At 39.1% G+C, this 19,771-nt stretch overlaps 1 protein-coding gene across 1 annotated transcript in view; it reads left to right on the top strand.

The window, feature by feature from the left end:
• The window catches only part of PROM2 (prominin 2), a 72,360-nt gene extending 53,253 nt beyond the window's left edge, over window positions 1-19,107 (top strand). The window contains exons 18-23 of the mRNA XM_063445571.1: window positions 12,116-12,169; window positions 14,121-14,201; window positions 14,310-14,378; window positions 14,645-14,734; window positions 17,141-17,238; window positions 18,821-19,107. Coding sequence (XP_063301641.1) covers window positions 12,116-12,169; window positions 14,121-14,201; window positions 14,310-14,378; window positions 14,645-14,734; window positions 17,141-17,238; window positions 18,821-18,878 — 450 coding nt within the window. The 3' untranslated portion in view covers window positions 18,879-19,107. The remainder of the gene's footprint in view (window positions 1-12,115; window positions 12,170-14,120; window positions 14,202-14,309; window positions 14,379-14,644; window positions 14,735-17,140; window positions 17,239-18,820) is intronic.
• Window positions 19,108-19,771: the final 664 nt, after the last annotated feature.

Raw genomic sequence — 19,771 nt, 5'->3', positions numbered from 1 at the left:
CTGCATGTAGTCAGTGTTATTTCAAGAAGCTATGTAGTCGCATACAGTTAAACATTTCTTTATTTGATAAATCAGACTTTACTTTTAATTCCTGAAAAGAGAGTAACTGGAAACCCTTGTATAAATCTTTTACTATTGAAACATTCTGTCTTTGCCAACTCCTCAAGCTGATGTCGGGAATAATTAATTCTATGGTACTAGCTCCTTCAAAGATTCTATTAGAAATATGTCGAACTTTTTACATCTTATACCATTCACTCATAGTTTGATGAATAATGAGAGAGTTATTCTTTGATAGTGCCTATTTAGATTTGCCTATATCACACCATAGGAGAGATGCTAAATTATCTATATCTACTTTATTAGATTCTATCACATACCATTTTCTGCATCCACCGACAGGGTCAGAAAGGGGATCCTTCTTGGACTGAGCCCAGTCCAGTGACTCAATCACTCTCCTTGTATTATTGTATGATTGTCTACCCAACAGGAAACCAATTTGATCCTTGTAAATTACTGATGGAAGCACTCGTTTGATTCTCTCTGCCAAAATAGATGCGTATAATTTTACATCCGAGTTAATTAGAGAGATTGGCGACAGTTGGCTAGTTCAGTAGGGGATTTATCTTGCTTTAAAATCGGCAGACTATTTGCCCTCAGTAGGTCCTCTGATCAGTGGTGTATCTTGGTTTTGTGCTGCCCTAGGCAGGACAAAACTCAGACCCCCCCCCCCCGCGCACGTGCGCGCCACCCCCACCCAACCCTGCCCCGCCTTCTAAATACACACACATTCACTGACAGATACGCATACACTAGCTAACAGACACACACAGTCGGACACACACACACTAACAAACACACACAGTCGGACACACACACACTAACAGACACACACAGTCGGACACACATACACTAACAGACACACACAGTGAGACACACACACACTAACAGACACACACACACTAACAGACACACACACACACACACTATCAGACACACACAGTCAGAGACACACACACTCACATTAACACATTTTTTTTTTTAATTTACTCCCCCCCCCCCCCCCCGCCTCCTTACCTTTGGGAATGCTGGGGGTGGGGGGGTTCTCCCATTCCCTGGTGGTCCAGTGGCTGCAGGGAGGCACTGGCGGGCAGGCTGGGCGGCCGGCGAGGGAGCTCTTCCCCTGAGCTCTCTGCTCAGCTCCCTCGCGCGCCGCCCGCAGAGTGAGGCTGGGAGGCGGAGCCGGAATATGACGTCATATTCCGGCTCCCAGTCTCACTCTGCGGGCGGCGTGCGAGGGAGCTGAGCAGAGAGCTCAGGGGAAGAGCTCCCTCGCCGGCCGCCCAGCAACCAGCCCAGCATGTCTGTTAGCCGCAAGGCTAACAAGACATTTGCCTTGGGCATTTGGGGGCGGCGTTTTTTGCCGCCCCCTGGAAAATGCCGCCCAAGGCAAATGCCTTGTTTGCCTCGCGGCTAATACGCCCCTGCCTCTGATGCCTTACTTTTACCAGCGATTTTATTAAACATCGCTGTTAAATGGGGGATAATACTTTTTCCAAAATATTTATAAAATGCATTAGAGAAACCATCTGGATCTGGTGCTTTAATATTGTCTAATCTATGAATTACGTTAATAACCTCTTCTTGGCTAATTTCTCTATTTAGCGATTTCAATTGATCTTTTGACATTTTTGGTGTTTAAGAATTATTGAGATAGTTTATAATTAAATCCTCTTGGATTTCAGCTGCCAAATTATATAACCTTTCATAGTATAATTTAAATTGAATTCCTATTTCTTCTGGTTTGGAAAAAATCTCATCTCCTTTAACTATTTTGTAAAACTGTGTTATCTATTTTTTGTTTTTTCAATTTATTCGACAGCATTCGATCTACTTTGTTGTTTCCATCATAGAATTCAATTTTTAATTTACGTTGATTATATTCTATTCTAGCCGATATCTTTTGATTAATCCTGTCTCTGTATTCTTTTAACAGACCAATATTTTCTATAGATTTTTTTTTTTATTTTCAGTTGAAAGATTAAAATATTTTATATAGAGGTCAGATAAGCTAGCACCTCTCTTGCGTCTTTCCTGACTCGACAATTTAGTCCAATATCCTCTAGTTACTACATTATACGCATTCCATAGGCATTCAGAAGAGATTTCCTCTGAAGCATTTTCTTTGAAAAATAGATCTGACATCTGCTCCATATACTCCGTATTATCTTTTGAATCTAATAGAGTATCATTCAACCTCCATGCTCGAGGTAAACGTCTATATATTTATTTTAATTCAACTATTATAAAATCATGATCAGACCAAGTAGTATCTCTAATAACAATATTTTTGATAGAGTTCACCAAATCATTATTCCCCATTACCATATCAGTTCTGGCCGCTGACCCATGAGGAATAGATCTATGGGTAAAATTATTTTCTCCTTGGTGAAAAAGTCGCCAGCAATCATATTAATCATGTTTCTTAACATGATATTCAACGATGCTGCTTGTCTTACTACATTGCTGTCTATGGTCTAGCCGGAACTCACAAACTTATCCCAGACAGGGTCTGCCACACAATTAAAATCTCCCGCGATCAACAAGGTTCCTTTACGGATTCGTTCTATCAATTTGATGACTTTTGCTAGTAGTCTTGTAGGTGTCTTATTTGGTAGATAGACATTGACTAGCGTATAATCTACCCCATTCATTTGCCCTATTAAAATAATAAATCTCCCTTCCTGATCTAATTTCTTATATTGACACTGAAAATGTACTTCTGTGGGAAAAAATTATTGCTACTCAGCATTTTTTTTTCCTTTGAAGTGGAATAAACTATAGGAAATTTGTTGAATTTCCATAATTGCCTATGCCCCTTAACTCAATGCTTCTCCTGTATAAAACCCACTTGTGCTTTTTCTCTCATAAGGTATAATACAGGAAACCCCTTTTACCAGGAGAAATAAGACCCTGGGCATTTATTGATTACCCTAAGCATTACTCCATATGACCCCTAGTAAGCACCACAGCCTTGACGTCTTAAAAAACAACAACCAACATACACAATAAAAAGACAATACATACTTCCTATCACTCCTGACTAATATATCTCTTGAAGACCTACTCTATCTTCAAGTCCTGAGTACCTTCTTAGTACCCATAGGGAGGGGAACTCTCCCTTTAGAAACTCTCATTCCACTTCAAATGAAATAGTGCCTAAAATATCTTAAATAGTTAAGTAAGAGGAGAGAAGGAGAGGGGAGAGGTAGGGAGAGACCAAACATCTGGCCCTGCCCCTATATCCCCTATTTCTCTTTTGAAACAGATGCCATTCCACTAACTAGGTGAGTAAATCATAAAATTAAATAGTTAATAATAATTAAGGGGCTAACCTTTTGATGGGTCATTATTGGCTTAGATGTTAATTTACAAATTGTTTCCCAAATATCCTTTCTTCGTTCCCTTGTAATGATTGAAATGATTAAGTGTCAGTAACATAAACGTGTATTTTCTCTCAATATTTTTTTCACATTAATCTAACTTTCCCATACATGTCTCTCCTATTTGTACTTATACTCCTATTGTGATTGGAAGTGGTAATTTTCTTTTCCCTTTTCTTTCCCCTTTCCTTTTCCTTCCTCCTCCCGATCTTAGAGTTATTCAATAGATAGCTTCTTAAATCCTATAGCCCTTTAACTCTCAGTGATGGACTTCACATACACAACGTAATGACAAAATGTTTAATTGCACAAATCAATAACTTTTTTCCTCATTATATAGAGAATCATTCATTGTATGGTACCTTCTTTTTTAGTCTATCAATTTTAGAGAGTATACCCTTATTAATTATGCTATCCAACTATGTAATATGTACATTACTAGTTATCCTTCAATACCATTTACAAAATGTACGAAAAGTGACATATTTTAGAATGCTGTTTTCCATATTAGTTATACATTATCAGTCCTTGGGATGAGAGAAAAATAAAATAATTAATTTCCTTTAATCATTATCATTATCTTACATGTGTATTTCTCTCTATGGATTTTGTTTTCCTAGGCGTATTTCTCTCCTATTTGTATCTATGGCCCTGTAGCAATTGGGGCTTATAAATATTCCCCCAACTTATGATAAATCTATTAATCGCTTATTAATTAATACTTCCTAACTGTCGTGGCTTATAGATTGATCTTTAGTTTAAGGTTAAACTCTATTGGTAAAGAGTGGTACATCAGCTAAAAGGCTCAATACTGGTCAGGGTATCCAATTCTGTGACTATACCATATCAATTTCTAATAACCCCTTCTGCGCTATATATATAACCATTTATCTCTCAGTGGTGAGAATTGTACTAACAGAGTAGTGAATTACCCCTTTGTGAGTCTGTCAGACTCTTTATCTATGGTGAGTTCTTCATTATGTGAAACATCCCTTTTGATCTGTAATTCTAATTTAGTGAATATCCCCTATCAATGCTAAAAAAATAACTTTGTGTTACATATATATGACCTATTAACCCTCAATACTGGAATTAACATACATAGGTGACAAAAGTTAAAATGCTCGTATCCTTGTTAATTATCCATTTTGGACACTGCATCAAATTCTGTGAATATCAATACCAATACCATATCAATTTCTAATAACCCCTTCTACATTATGTGGATACCCATTTATCTCTCAGTGCTATTGATTGCCCTTAGCAAAACAGTGTGTAAGCATGTAGTGTCTCAGTGTCAATTAGACTCTATATCTATCAGATTGATAGTCAACTTTGTATTATAAATAGGACCATTTATCTCTCAACGCTGGGATTGTCACATACCAAATAGAGACAGAAGTTAAAATGCACATATCCATGTTAGTTATACATGATCGACCCATAGAAAAAAATAAATAAATAAACTAATATTAATAATAAATAACTTGCAAGTAGGAGATGGGTTTAAATCACTTAGTGTTATACCCTATTCCCCTCCTGAAATTACTTAATTTTATTATCTTTAAGCCAGTCTCTCACTTTTTCATGTGTATTAAAAGACCACCAACTGTTGTTGAAGAAAATTCGTAGTGATAATGGTGGACCCCCATTTAAATTTCAGATTGCGTTGTTTCAAAAGAGGGAAAATATGAGAAAATGTTCTTCTCTTTGATCTTGTGTAGTAGGAAGTGTCTGGTAAGATGTTAATAGTGTTACATTTCTCATTAGTAATTGTTATACTTTTATATGATTGCAGAATCTGGGTCTTGAATTCCTAGGAATGAAATGCCACTATTATGTCATGTGGGTATTCATTTGTGTTTGTCTTAAGGTGAAATATTCTATGGCAGCAATCAATTTGTATACTATGGGTATCAGTAGGTAGATCCCAACACCTGAAGAAGTCAACTAAGGACTCTTGGAAATTATTATCTGCAAATTATTCAGGGATGTTCCTGAATCTCAAGTTGGCTCTCCTAGATCGGCCTTCCAGATCGCAGATTTCTTCCTCCAAATATAACATTTTTGCCTCTATGTTATCCTGCTTCCCTTTTAGATCGCTGAGTTGAAAAACCTCTTGCCTCTTTCCCTTCCTCTATCTTTTGGATTCTCAGCATTAAAGTCGATAGGTCTGTTTTCAAATCTGAGAGTTTTTGTCATTTATGTCACTCTTTATCTCTTTAAAGACTTCATCTAAGCTAGATTTTAGGAGGCTGGGAGTGACAATGCTGCTCTCCGTCTCTTGCTCTGTCGACGTATGTGTAGATAGCATCAAAGTTTCTGTCGTGCTTTTTTCTGTGTTATCTGCTGTTTCATGAGGTGAAAAAAGCAGATAATCTCTTTTCCTGTTTATTCCATTTTTAGACATTTGTATTGGTTTGTTTGTTGTCCTGTGTGCGTTTCAAAGTCATAGTGGAAGAAGGGTGTAAAACTAAATCTTCTTTGGTGTATTGGTATATTCTCTTATTGTAGTTCTCTATATCCAGTATTATCAAATTGGTTATAGCTGCATTGAGTAGTGTTGTTTATACAGAGACCTTGCCAAATTTCCGAATATAACAAAGACAGGGGGGGAAAAAACTGTTTAGACAATAAGCCCCGTTGGCTACTGCAAATATAGCTGGAAATATACGTATTTGTTTTGCTTATTTTCTGTATTTAAAGTTTGTGATGATATATTTGTTGATCTGAATTTCCTTGATGTCCCAGCTGGGTACGTTAGTCAATCGTCTTAGCTGGCACTCTGAGACTTTGTATTCTGTCTCTGTTAATAATAAGCTTTGGTTCAGTTTGGGCCTGCTGGTCCTAAACCCTAAACGAAGTCTTGTATGCTCAATTGTTCCACTTATTTCCGTGTTGTTATTAAGGTTAGCAAAATTACTTTTTTTTCCTTTACTATGCGTCCTTCCCTCTCACCTCCTGTTTAACCAGACCTTGAGGAATAAATTATCGGCAGATTTGCCTATAGGTGTCTCTCAGCCAGTTGTATTTTTAGGTAGGAATAAATTGTCTATTTATATATTATTGTCAATAGTCCACATTTAATTTTAACTTTTACAGCCTCAAAATTGTACTGCAGTTGTTTCACCTACTTAGTCCAAGCTTATGTAAAAGACATACAAATGTAAAAAAGTTACAACGCCATTGGCTATATGCCTTGTAATCGAAAAATATCAATACCAGCTTGTATCTTACTAAGCAGTTTGGTGCTTGCCTGTCTTTGGCGTCCATGCTGTTTGCGGTCCTTGATGTCCTGCCGCTCGTATCCCGGCAATAACATGCACGTTATTTACGGCATCTGCTCACCCAATCTTCATGCAATGGACTCTCTTTTGTCTCCATAATCTCGTGGTAGCGTTCCCCTCCCCTCACGGCATGCGTGCGCTCACGTCATCACACACCCCTTGCATTCTCACTTCTACTGACTTCATGGCCAGCATCTGAGCAGAGTGATGTTAGTTGCTCCGTTCCTATATTCTCCTACCAGTGCAAGCAGCATCAGCTAGAGAGTTGCACATGCTCGGTAGTTCCTATGTGTGGAGAAGGCTCTCTCTTTTCAGTCAATCCTTTGGCATAGAATCTAGGTTTTTCTCCCAATCTATACATTTGCTAGCAAATCTGCTAACACAATGTATAGATTAAATGTAATGCTTTGTTAAGAGAGCATAAGTTGTAGCTACTGTGACATGTAACCTCATAACATTATTATTTATGATTAGGGAAGTCCCGAACGGTTCGCTGGCGAATAGTTCCCCGCGAACATAGCATGTTCGCGTGTTCGGTCCGCCCCCTATTCGTCATCATTGAGTAAACTTTGACCCTGTACCTCACAGTCAGCAGACACATTCCAGCGAATCAGCAGCAGACCCTCCCTCCCAAACTTCCCACCTCCTAGACAGCATACAATTTAGATTAATTCTGAAGCTGCATTCATTTTTTATTTTATTTTTTTGTATTATTTATTTATTTATTTATTTATTTATTTTGTGTTTGTGTTTATTATACATTATCCTCCATAGCCAATAACCTGTCTTTATTATACATTACCCCCATAGCCAGTAACCTGTGTTTATTATACATTATCCCCCCATGGCCAGTAACCTGTGTTTATTATACATTATCCCCCATAACCAGTAACCTGTGTTTATTATACATTATCCTCCCATAGCCAGTAACCTGTGTTTATTATACATTATCCTCCCCATAGCCAGTAACCTGTGTTTATTATACATTATCCTCCCATAGCCAGTAACCTGTGTTTATTATACATTATCCTCCCATAGCCAGTAACCTGTGTTTATTATACATTATCCTCCCATAGCCAGTAACCTGTGTTTATTATACATTATCCCCCCATAGCCAGTAACCTGTGTTTATTATACATTATCCCCCCGTAGCCAGTAACCTGTGTTTATTATACATTATTCTCCCCATAGCCAGTAACCTGTGTTTATTATACATTATCCCTCCCATAGCCAGTAACCTGTGTTTATTATACATTAAATAAAGATATGGGGGGGGACCTACTGTCCTTCCCCAGGCCCCCACCCCTGAGCGGTGGGTGGGGGCCCTAAATAAAGAGAGGGGGGGACCTACTGTCCTCCCCCCCGGCCCCCACCCCTGAGCGGTGTGTGGGGGCCCTAGATAATAATGGTGGGGGGGACCTACCGTCCTCCCCCCCGGCCCCCACCCCTTAGCGGTGGGTGGGGGTCCTAAAAAAACAATAAGGGGGGACCTGCTGTCCCCCCCGGCCCTCACCCCTGAGCGGTGGGTGGGGGCCCTAAATACAGAAGGGGGAGTACCTACTGTCCTCCCCCCGGCCCCCACCCTTGAGCAGTGGGTGGGGGCCCTAGATAATAATGGTGGTGGGGGCCCTAAATGAAAATTCCAAAGAACTTTCCCACGCTGTGTAAAATGACACAGAGCACTGTGATTGGATGGCTTGAACTCCATCCAATCACAGTGCTCTGTGTCATTTTACACAGCTTGGGAAAATTCCAAAGAACTTTCCCACGCTGTGTAAAATGACACAGAGCACTCTGATTGGCTTAAACCCACCAATCAGAGTGTTCTTAGCCTAATTGCAGGGCGGGGCAAGGCTTTATAAGCCTTCCCCCGCCCTGCGTAGCTCAGTCTGCGCGGAGCCCTCCATGGGTGAAGATGGATTATTTTTTTGCGCTCTGGTTTTTTGTTTTTCGTTAGTTTTTTTTTTGCGCTCAGGTTTTTTATTTTATTTTAAGTTCGTCGGGTATGGTGGCTTTTTATTTGGCCTTTTTGGGGCTGAAAAATTAAGATTTTAGAAAAAAGAAGACGTCAAATGGTAAGTTTAATTTTTTTTTACAGGTTAGTTATTTTATTCCCCCCTCACTATTTTTAGGGTAAGGGGGGTAGGTAGGGGATAGCTTGATTTGGGTGGGGGGGGGTGACTAGGAGCTTGGGACCCCTAGTCACCGTGATTGGGGGGGATTTTCATTTAGGGCCCCCACCTGCCGCTCAGGGGTGGGGGCCGGGGGGGACAGTAGGTCCCCCCTTATTGTTTTTTTAGGGCCCCCATCACCGCTCAGGGGTGGGGGCCGGGGGGGAGGATGGTAGGTCCCCCCCACCATTATTATCTAGGGCCCCCACCCACTACTCAGGGGTGGGGGCCGGGGGGAGGACAGTAGGTCCCCCCCTCTCTTTACTTAGGGCCCCCACCCACCGCTCAGGGGTGGGGGCCGGGGGGGACAGTAGGTCCCCCCTTATTGTTTTTTTAGGGCCCCCACCCACCGCTCAGGGGTGGGGGCCGGGGGGTAGGATGGTAGGTCCTCCCCTCACCATTCTTATCTAGGGCCCCCACCCTCCGCTCAGGGGTGGTGGCCGGGGGGGAGGACAGTAGGTCCCCCCCCCTATCTTTATTTAGGGCCCCCACCCACCGCTCAGGGGTGGGGGCCAGGGGGGAGGACAGTAGCCACCCCCCTATTGTTATTTAGTAGGTCCACCCCCCCTTATTTTACGTGCTTTAAAGCACGTTATTCCAAACAATTTAGGAATGTTAGGTGATTTATGCCCTTTATGGATTAAAACCAGTCTCTGCATCAACTATGTAATTTTCCATGGGAGTTTTGCCATGGATCCCCCTCCGGCATGCCACAGTCCAGGTGTTAGTCCCCTTGAAACAACTTTTCCATCACTATTGTGGCCAGAAAGAGTCCCTGTGGGTTTTAAAATTCACCTGCCTATTGAAGTCTATGGCGGTTCGCCCGTTCGCGAACATTTGCGGAAGTTCGCGTTCGCGAACCGAAAATTTTATGTTCGCGACATCACTATTTATGATGCATGTTAGATATAATGCAGCCATCTTGCTTCAAAGTATACTTTGTGATGAGTATTTTTCATTGTCATATTGTTTATAATGTCACTTGTAAGCACCATAACCACTACATCATGATGTGTTGGTTATGGTGCCTGGCTTCCCCTGATGCAGTCCACACAGTAAGTAGTCAAACTGTTTGTGAACAGTTTGATACTCAGTTTCGGGCTCCAAGGTTCTTTTCTTCATGATACAGCTATATCAATTATGTGCAACCAGGGGTGTATCCTGGTTTTGTGCTGCCCTAGGTTCTCACCGGTATTTTACTTTTAAGTTTATTTTGGACATCACTTCCAGTTCTCACCGGTATTTTACTTTTACGTTTATTTTGGTTCCTGATTGCATCCAGACGAAATTTGATATCCGTTTCTGGGGGACCATCTTTTATACTGCATCTTTCTGGATATATTCTACATGCCTTTACAGTAGAGAGCCGACTTATATGGCTCTCTAAAATCATATTATTACTCATCCATCGTGTGCGCAAAACCTCCTCTTCTTTTATCCAATTTTGTACATGTAAGTGTTTTAAGGGTGACAAAAACACTGGTTTGGGATTTAAAGGTTTTAATCTTGAAATTGCATATCGTTAAGCGCCATCTTACCCAATTTTTGAGTGTTTTTACAAAAATGGTATAGCTAAAGCCAATTGAGAACTGTGGGCATCAGGGAACAGATAACTGTCAAACAGTTCCTACAGGTTTAAACTCTGTACCAGCGGATGGCACCAATGGACTCCTGGCACTATATGCACTAAAGCGGACTGTAGTGGTTATGGTGCTTAAAGTGAAAATTGGATTTGCCAACATTTTGCTTGTGTAGAAAAAACATTTACATGAATATTTATGTATCTGCGCTGCATGCATTTTTTTGTAAAATACCCCTAAAAACGATTTCCATAACCCAGGTTCCTTTAAGCAGTTGCTGTGGTCAGTGCAAATCCAGTTCCCATATGTACAGACCCATATCAGTTACTTTTCAATGCTGAAAGAAAAATGTCAGCCTTTGATTCTGACATCAAATATGGCATATGTACCAGATTAAAGGGTAAGATTAGGATGATGTTAAGGAATGTAATAAGGTTAGAATTTTGAGAAATAGGTGTGATTTCAGACATACTGGTTCAGAGGTCAGAATATTAAAATATGGTTCTGCCTCCCAGCAAACTCTTTTTTTCTAATTCATCAAAATAGTGCAACTACACACTTCAAAACGGCTACTGCCTGGAGATGTTCCACATTTTCTAAAGGTAATTAAGTCTTTATTATGGAAGGAAAAAAAAGGAATACAGCTAAAAATAGAAGAGCCCACAGCAGATGAAAGCGTATTGTTCCTTCCCGTCTTTGCTACTTTAATAACCAGACCCCATTGGGGTTGTTTTATAATCAGAGTAATTAAGTTTATCCCTAGCAACCCTTAATTCTTTTGATGTACTCAGCCGTACAGCATGATCAGAACAATGCTAAAGCTCTTTCTCTAATATGCTGTCTATCGCACTCCTTAAAAAGCTCAGTTTCAATAAAAGTAATTGATTGGGGTGTGAAACATACATCTAAATTGCAAGTGAGTTACACAAGAAGAATTTTAAGTCCGTATTAATGAAGGTAATTGGAAATTCCAGTAGCATTGTGTTTTTGACTATACGACATTTAGTGCTGACATGAAACTGAAAATACCACACTATATAAACTGTCTGCCATATTGCGACATATATTATACTTTAGAAAAATCACCACTATGTACAAATTATTTCAGAGGAAGCACACATTTTATAGTCACTGGTGTTTGCTGCCAAGCAACCAAGCCTGTCTGACAAGATTCAACATCAAAGACATGGGCAAATTATAACATGCATTCAGCTCCTAATGTGTTAATAAGAAATGGCGCTAGTTGTAAGCTCTTCTGGACATGGATCTCTTCACCTACTGATTCCGTATGAGTTTTGTTAGAAGTAAATGTTTATCTTTTATTGTACAGTGCTGCAGAACATGTTGGCGCTATATAAATAATTGTAATTACAAAGAATTCTGGGAAATGTAGAACAACAATAGCTTGTTAGCCAAAGTTAGACCATGTTTATGAGAGAGCCCCTGTAGACTTTAACAATTTGTAATAACAATGCATGTAATTACTTTGCAAATCAACTATAAAAGTATAATTAATTTTATTTAGGTCAATGCACTTGAAGAGATTGCAAATTGGTAGCAAAGAGCTGTTTCTGTTTTAAATTTTGTAAACCATCATGAAATGTTTGACCATAATATTTTGTATTGCCCTGCAGAAGAAGCTTAATGACAGTTTAAGGTCCCTGAGTCTACTGATTGTACCTTTGCAGGTGAGCTATATACACTGTCAGTATAAAGACTGGTTTGGTTGATTTAGTTTTTTCCTTCCTTTTCTTTTTTACCTGCCTCTGTGTAGTGGAAGTTATTAAAACGTATGTATATTTTTAGTAATATCAGTGAATTAGAATATACAAGGACTCATCTCATCACAGTCTCTATCTCTCAGTCTTTTAGTGCCTGTCTGAACCTTTCTCCCCCCTCATTTTTATACATTTATATTCTCTGTAATTCTTCCATCTTACTTTTCTTTTCTATTTTGACCCATTAGTGTGAAAAAACTCTGTACAGCTTTGTCACTATATTTTGTATATTTATGTATATTATGTATATGTATGAATTTTTTTATTTATTTTTTTAGATTGTTTGGTTTTTTTCTATTGTTTTTCTATTTTAATTTTAATAATTTTCACCTAATTATGACTATAATTTGTTTTTTAAAAATGTATAGTTTTCATATTTCAAATATAATAAATTTCTAATGCTTAAATGAGCACTATAGGGTCAGGAACACAAACATGTATTCCTGACCCTATAGGGTTAAACCCACCATCTAGTTACCCTGGTCCCCTCATGCCTCTAAAAATAAAGTAAACTCTTACTTGAATTCAAGCCTGCAGCTGCATAGTTTGTCCCTGTTTCCTTTAGACCTGCCCACTGCCTGCTGACATCATCAGAAGTGGTGGCCTGAGCCAATCACAATGCTTCCTCATATGATTGGCTGTGACTGACAAAGAGGCAGATCAGGGGCAGAGCCAGCACAATTCAAACACAGCACTGGCCAATCAGCATCTCCTCATAGAGATGAATTGAATCAATGAATCTCTTTGAGGAAAGTTCAGTGTCTGCCTTCAGTGGGAGGAGACACTGAATGCTTGGATGCATTTTAGGCAGCCATGACCCAGGAAGGATCTCTAACAGCCATCTGAGGAGTGGCCAGTGAAGTTATCACTAGGCTGTAATGTAAACACTGCATTTTATCTGAAAAGACAGTGTTTACAGCAAAAAGCCTAAAGGTAATGGTTCTATTCACCAGAACATATTCAATAAGCGTAATGTAGTAGTTCTGGTGTCTACAGCCTGTCCCTACAGAGGTGCTTCTTGTGTCAGTGACATTGAAAGCTCCCCATAGAGATGCATTGATTAAATAATAATAACAAAGTATTTAACATTCAGATTACTCTGGTTTTCTCAAGTACATCCTGGGGATGTTACTCTAGCAATTTAATAGTACTCATTTTATCTACCTTGGAAGGATGAATGTCTGAGTCAATCCCAGCCAGCATTTGAACCTGCAACCCGAGGGTTGAACAGATTTTACTGATGATGCATTAGCCCCAATAGTACAGCGCTACGGAATTAGCTGGCGCTATATAAATAACAAGATGAAAATAATAATAGCCACCCAATGCTTTCCTATGGAAAAGCATTGGATTGGCTGAGATCATCAAATCTGAAGATCTCAGCCAAAGAGGTAAAGCATGGTAGGGCCAGCTGCGCAGAGACCGATGCTGGAAATAATGTGAGTAAAAACATATTTTTAAATGGGGCAAGAGGTGTGAGACACCTAAACTGTGTGTATATATTTCTGTAAGAATCCTTTTCTTGAACTCAGTATATTAACATTGATTGTTGGCTAAGCTCAGGTTGAACTCAGTCATCAATCAATCGGATGTCAGGGAAAGCCAGTTAACAATTTTGCTATTGCAGCCACAAACAGTACCCATTACAGTAAGGTACTGACTATATTTAAGCAATAACGTTAACATGGGACAGAACAAAAGACTGAATGAAACGCCAATCAAAAACGACTCCCCTCACTCATCCATTGCGTCAAAGACTTGAAAAAGTGACAGAGTTAGTGAACCATATGTGTATTTGTACATTTTCGGCATGATGCCCTGCACTAACCATTGAATATCTTTATTATTATTATTCAAATAGACAGGGATAGACCGTGCTATAAAGAATGTCCAAACCCTGCAAACACCACTAATAACAGATTTCATTGAAGAACTGAAAATGGTAAGTCAAAGGAATTAAAATATTGTGTATCTCTGGTATGTTTCTTTAAATATGATTTTAATAAGGAAATGTGTTTTTAATGTTACATATTCCAATTTATTTTATCAGGAAAGCAGATGCCTTCTCAATGAATCTCTTGGATACTTTACCCAATACATGGAGTGGGTTAAAAAGACAGTAAGCAATCTATATTATTTGACATATAAAATGAACAGTAAGACTGTGCAGTAAGCATACATTCAATAAATAGGTATATTAACTTTGTGAAAATAAAATACTATTTATAGTGTATATATTTCTTTAATTTGTTTATTGAATTTGAGATGTACTTCCGGGGCTTCCAAATATTAGATCAAACGGAGACCGTCAGACATTTTCGCAACTGCAGTTACCTGAGATTTAAACTGTGCCTGCAAAGCTGACAATATGCTGTACTGTTACAGGTCATGGAGGATATCGCTTCTTGCCGTGCATTTCCTTTAACTCTGGACAGAGTTCGTGTTGTAGTGTGTCATGATGTGACTATGCCTTGGGTAAGTATCCTGCCTTAACTCGCTGTCTTCTTCATACCTAAACTCATATTCTTATTCAGCTCCGGCATTAAAGTGGGCTCGTCACCTAACATACGTGGTCATGAAAAGGTCCCCTCCATGTAAATAACAATGCTTTAAGGACATTATAAGCACCATAATCACTACGGTACACTGTAGAGGTTATGGTACCAGCTGTGCCCTTGTGCTTTCCTATTTTAATTTTAAAACAGTTTGACTCCCTACCTGGGGTTCGCCAGGTGCCTCTTTTTCTACCTCAACTACAGCTCAGTGAAAGCGGCAAACACTCTTCGCTGAACTAAGACTGATGATCAAGAACTTTCACTCTCAGTCAATGCACTAGCCCTGCACTACAGGTCATAGCTCTCCTGTAACGCAAGACACAGGACATAGAGCCTCCTGGGCTGAATCTTCTTGCTCCCCTGGAGCTGTAGAGGAGGAGAGGAGCAGCACCTGGTAAATACTGCGTAAGAAGTCATACCACCGGAATCTGTTTGACTCTTTACAATGGGTGGCACAACAGCACTCCTGGCACCATAATCACTACAGTGCGTGAAGTGTTCTTTTTATCTACACTTTGTGCATGACCATGTACTGTATATGAGGTGATTATTCCACTTTAATGCCAGAGTTGCAATAAGGTATCGTATATACTCGAGTATAAGTCGAGTTTTTCAGCACATTTTTTGTGCTGAAAAACCCCAACTCAGCTTATACTCGAGTCAATTGTCTGTATTATGGCAATTTACATTGCCATAATACAGACTGGGGGCTGTGGGGGCTGCAGAGCGTTTACTTACTTCTCCTGCAGCTCCTGTCAGCTTCCTCCTCCTCCGCGCCGGTCCGTTCAGCACCTCTGCCAGCTCCCAGTGTAAATCTCGCGAGAGCCGCGGGGTCATAGTGCGGCTCTCGCAAGACTTACACTGTGAGTTGACAGGGGAGCTGCACGGACCGGCGCGGAGGAGGAGGGAGCTGACAGGAGCTGCAGGAGAGGTAAGTAAGAGCTCCCTGCCAGCCCCCCTCCTACACAGTGCCCATCCACTGGACTACCAGGGAGTGAGAGCCCCCCTCCCTGCCATGTATCAAGCAGGGAGGGGGGACGAAAAAAAAAAATAATACAAAATAATAATAAAAAATAATAATTAAATGAAATAAAAAATAATAATAAAAAATAATAATAAAAAAATCATTAAAATAATTTTAAAAAATAATAATAAAATTGCCCACCCCCCACCAAGGCTCTGCAACACACACACACACACACACACACACACTGCACTCATACACACACACTGCACTCACACACACGCTGCACTCACACACGCTGCACTCACACACACGCTGCACTCATATACACACGCTGCACTCATATACACACGCTGCACTCATATACACACGCTGCACTCATACACACACTGCATTCATACACACACTGCATTCATACACACACAGTGCATTCATACACACACAGTGCATTCATTAAATACACACACTGTAAATAAATATTCAATTAATATAATTTTTTTAGGATCTAATTTTATTTAGAAATTTACCAGTAGCTGCTGCATTTCCCACCCTAGTCTTATACTCCAGTCAATAAGTTTTCCCATTTTGGGGGGTAAAATTAGAGGCCTCGGCTTATATTCGGGTCGGCTTATACTCGAGTATATACGGTAGTATTAGATTAAATTTCCTTTCCCATTTAAGCATCCACATAATGTACAAGATACATGGAAAAATCCCAGAATGCTGTGCACAGTCACATAGATACAATTATGAGAGCTGGTGCCAGGCATCTTACATATTCACAGACATAAATATAAATATTATCTGTTAACTGAAGGTAACATGAACACTGCATAAGTACTGAGCTAAATAAAAACTAAAATATTTTTACAGCACCCTTCACAACGCTATTCCTATGTTGTGGCTCACTTGTCCTCAAGAGAGACAGAAATATACCAAATCAGGATAAAAAAAATCATACATTCATTAAACAAACAATCGCATCTTCTGATATTACTACATATAATCGCTCCCTTTTACTCCATTTGACATCTACATAAAACCCTCTTACTTTTTCATCTAATCTCTTAGTATAACCTCTCCGATTATTCCATACTAACCCTCTTATTATTCCATATAACCTCTCCCTCAAACACTTCCAAATTCTTCAAATAAGCTCCCAGTAACCCCTTCTACTACTCCATATAACCCCTTTCTTTAACATCATATAACCTCTCCTTATAACCCCTCCTATTACTCCATATGACCTCGCCATGTAACTCCTCCTATTACTCCATATAACCTCTCTATTTACCATTATATTACTTCATGAAACTTCTCCCTGCAACTCCCCTCATATTAATGGATTTATCTTCGTTCTAGAATGCTTTCTGGTTCTGCCTTGGTTGGTGCACATTTTTCCTGATTCCCAATATCATTTTAAGTATTAAATCATCTGAACATATTGAACCCAGACCTCGGTGAGTACAGTTTTATTGCTCTAATCCATCATACAAATATTTGGTATATTTCCACAGCGCTCAATGTAATTGCACATGTTAGTGTGTTCCTTTGAGATTGTTCATTGAATCTCAAACTGTCCAAAAAGGGCATTGTGGGACAATTCAGAAGAATTAGCATGATTAACACACACACCAAAAAGTAGAAAGTGGTTCTAAAGTAGAGGGAGCCCTTTTCATATTAAAGCAGGCAAATATGGAGCTTTTCAGAGTTTCTAAACTAGGAGGTATCTGAGAACCTCGTATGCTGACATGACCCCTCTACTTTGGTATGTGAATTGCATCATTAGCAGCCCTTTTTAATCTCCGTCCACTCGCAAAGGTTGGGATTTTTGCTGACAACAGGCCAACTTAAAAAAAAATAAAAAAATACACAGAGACTTCATTCACAGAAACCATAGTTTTATATCACCTTTGCAGAGATATTATTACATAATACATTTTAACTGTATGCTTTCGTTGACACATACCTTGGGGGATGCATTCAGTGGAATGAAAGATACTTTATCTCCCTATTGCCCTGAGGTATTGGTCTAGGTAATAGGAATTAATATTTAATATTTTACCCTGTACTATTGTGCTCAATATATGTACTATTATTGATAGCAGATATTTCAGATTACAACTAGTGACGCCAATGTGTGGAAAAAAATGGGTCATCATATCACTGTTTTATTATACCATTATGTCTTTTACTAGTCTATGTATACTTAGATTACAGAAAAATTACAGTGGGTTCCAAAACATAAAAGCAATATACATTATATAATAATTCAATAAACACAGCAATAGTTATGGGTAATAAAATACAGTGGAACCTCGGAACTCGAACGTAATCTGTTCCCGAAGGCTGTTCAAGTCCCAAAGTGTTCGAGAACCAAATCACCATTTCTCCTAAGAAATAATGTAAAATTTATTAATCCCCAAAAATTACAGCATTTTACATTTATATGTATGCATTAAAAATGCAATGATCACTCTAATAATAAGCACCTTACATTTATTTGAGTGGTTCCTGCCTTTCAACTTGCTAAGAATTCACTGTTGGCCATTATTACAATTATTTATAATAATTATCTGACTTGAAAATGAGACATGGCTCTTTGTTGTATGTTTGGGTACCGAAGATCGTTCGCATATCAAGACATTTGGCTCTTTGTTGTATGTTCAGGTACCGAATCATTTTTTACTCATGGCTATTTGATGCATTTTCGGGTACCGGAGATCGTTTGCGTACCAAGACATTTTTTACTCAAAATGTTTTGACTTCCGAATGGTTTGAGAACGGGACCATTCGAGTTCCGAGGTTCCACTGTATTATAATACAAAGTTTCTTTCATGATGTATTTTATATACTTACAGATAGCTTCACAATCCATAATTTTATTTTATTTACACAGCTGCAGTAATTTTCTCCTTGTTAATCATTCTCATATTAACTTGTTTCCAACATTCTTTTCTCTTGTCTTTGTCTGTATTCTACAGCCTTTCTATGACACTCTAGTCCATACTTGGAGTCACCATCTCTCTCTTCTGCCTGCAGAAGGATACCATATGAAGAAGAGAATTCTTATCTCATGACAGAGAATCCAGCATCTTAGGAAACATGGTTCTATGTTGTCTCAGTTTTATGGAAATGAGTCATAAAGAAGATATGTGAAAAAAACGCAAACCTCTGGTTTCTAGCCACGGTGGGTTTTTGACTAATAGCGAGATGCAAACAACATCTGGCATCTCTCACCCATCATGTTGTAAGCCAAAAAGGTGTACTCCAAACAAATTCTGAATTCTACCTTTCCTCAGTTGGCCTGTAGGACCCTTGAAATGGGGTCTGCAGTAATGGAGGTTGTCTACCCTTGGCTTAATCAGCAGTAATATTGATGACTTATGTATTTCAACTTGGAATCTCTTGGGATAAGCAGAACTCTGACTTTCTTTTAAACTGCAAGAAACACGTTTGTTAAAAGTCCCTTTGAATTTTCATTCTTACTTGCAGCTGATTATCATACAGCTCAATGTCAGTTGTCTGTATAAAGTTCTAAACACGTTGCTGCTAAAAGAAGACCATTTGTTAAATGAACAAGGACTTTGATTTCCACAAGTTGCGTGTCTACCTTTTACTGATGTTCTGCTGTGCAAGCACAGTAATTTCATGTGTTTTAAAAAAAAAACGTAATAATCTTAACGGTGCTGATCTTCAGTTCAGGTGACCTGGCACAAGTACCTCAGGATGAAATTTAGAACTTTGTATCTTTAATGAGATCATTTTTATGTCAGAACTGAAATATATTAAGAAAGTGATCCTTCAGCTTAAGGGCTGACAAGGGTTTTACCAAAAGCATGTACACACATAATTGGTGTTACTTCGTTAAAGTATGTGATCATACATAATTCCTTGGATGCTTATTAGAAAATTACTTTAACATGCTTATACTAGGGCTCTGGCCAATAATGACAGCTATTGTGCAGCTAATTAGACCCATTGTCAACCAGG

This window comes from Pelobates fuscus, chromosome 3 (genome assembly GCF_036172605.1).
Source record: "Pelobates fuscus isolate aPelFus1 chromosome 3, aPelFus1.pri, whole genome shotgun sequence".
NCBI classification, from domain to species: domain Eukaryota; kingdom Metazoa; phylum Chordata; class Amphibia; order Anura; family Pelobatidae; genus Pelobates; species Pelobates fuscus.
The sequence above is the reverse complement of the archived record's forward strand: the minus strand, read 5'-3'. Positions and strand labels throughout refer to the sequence as shown.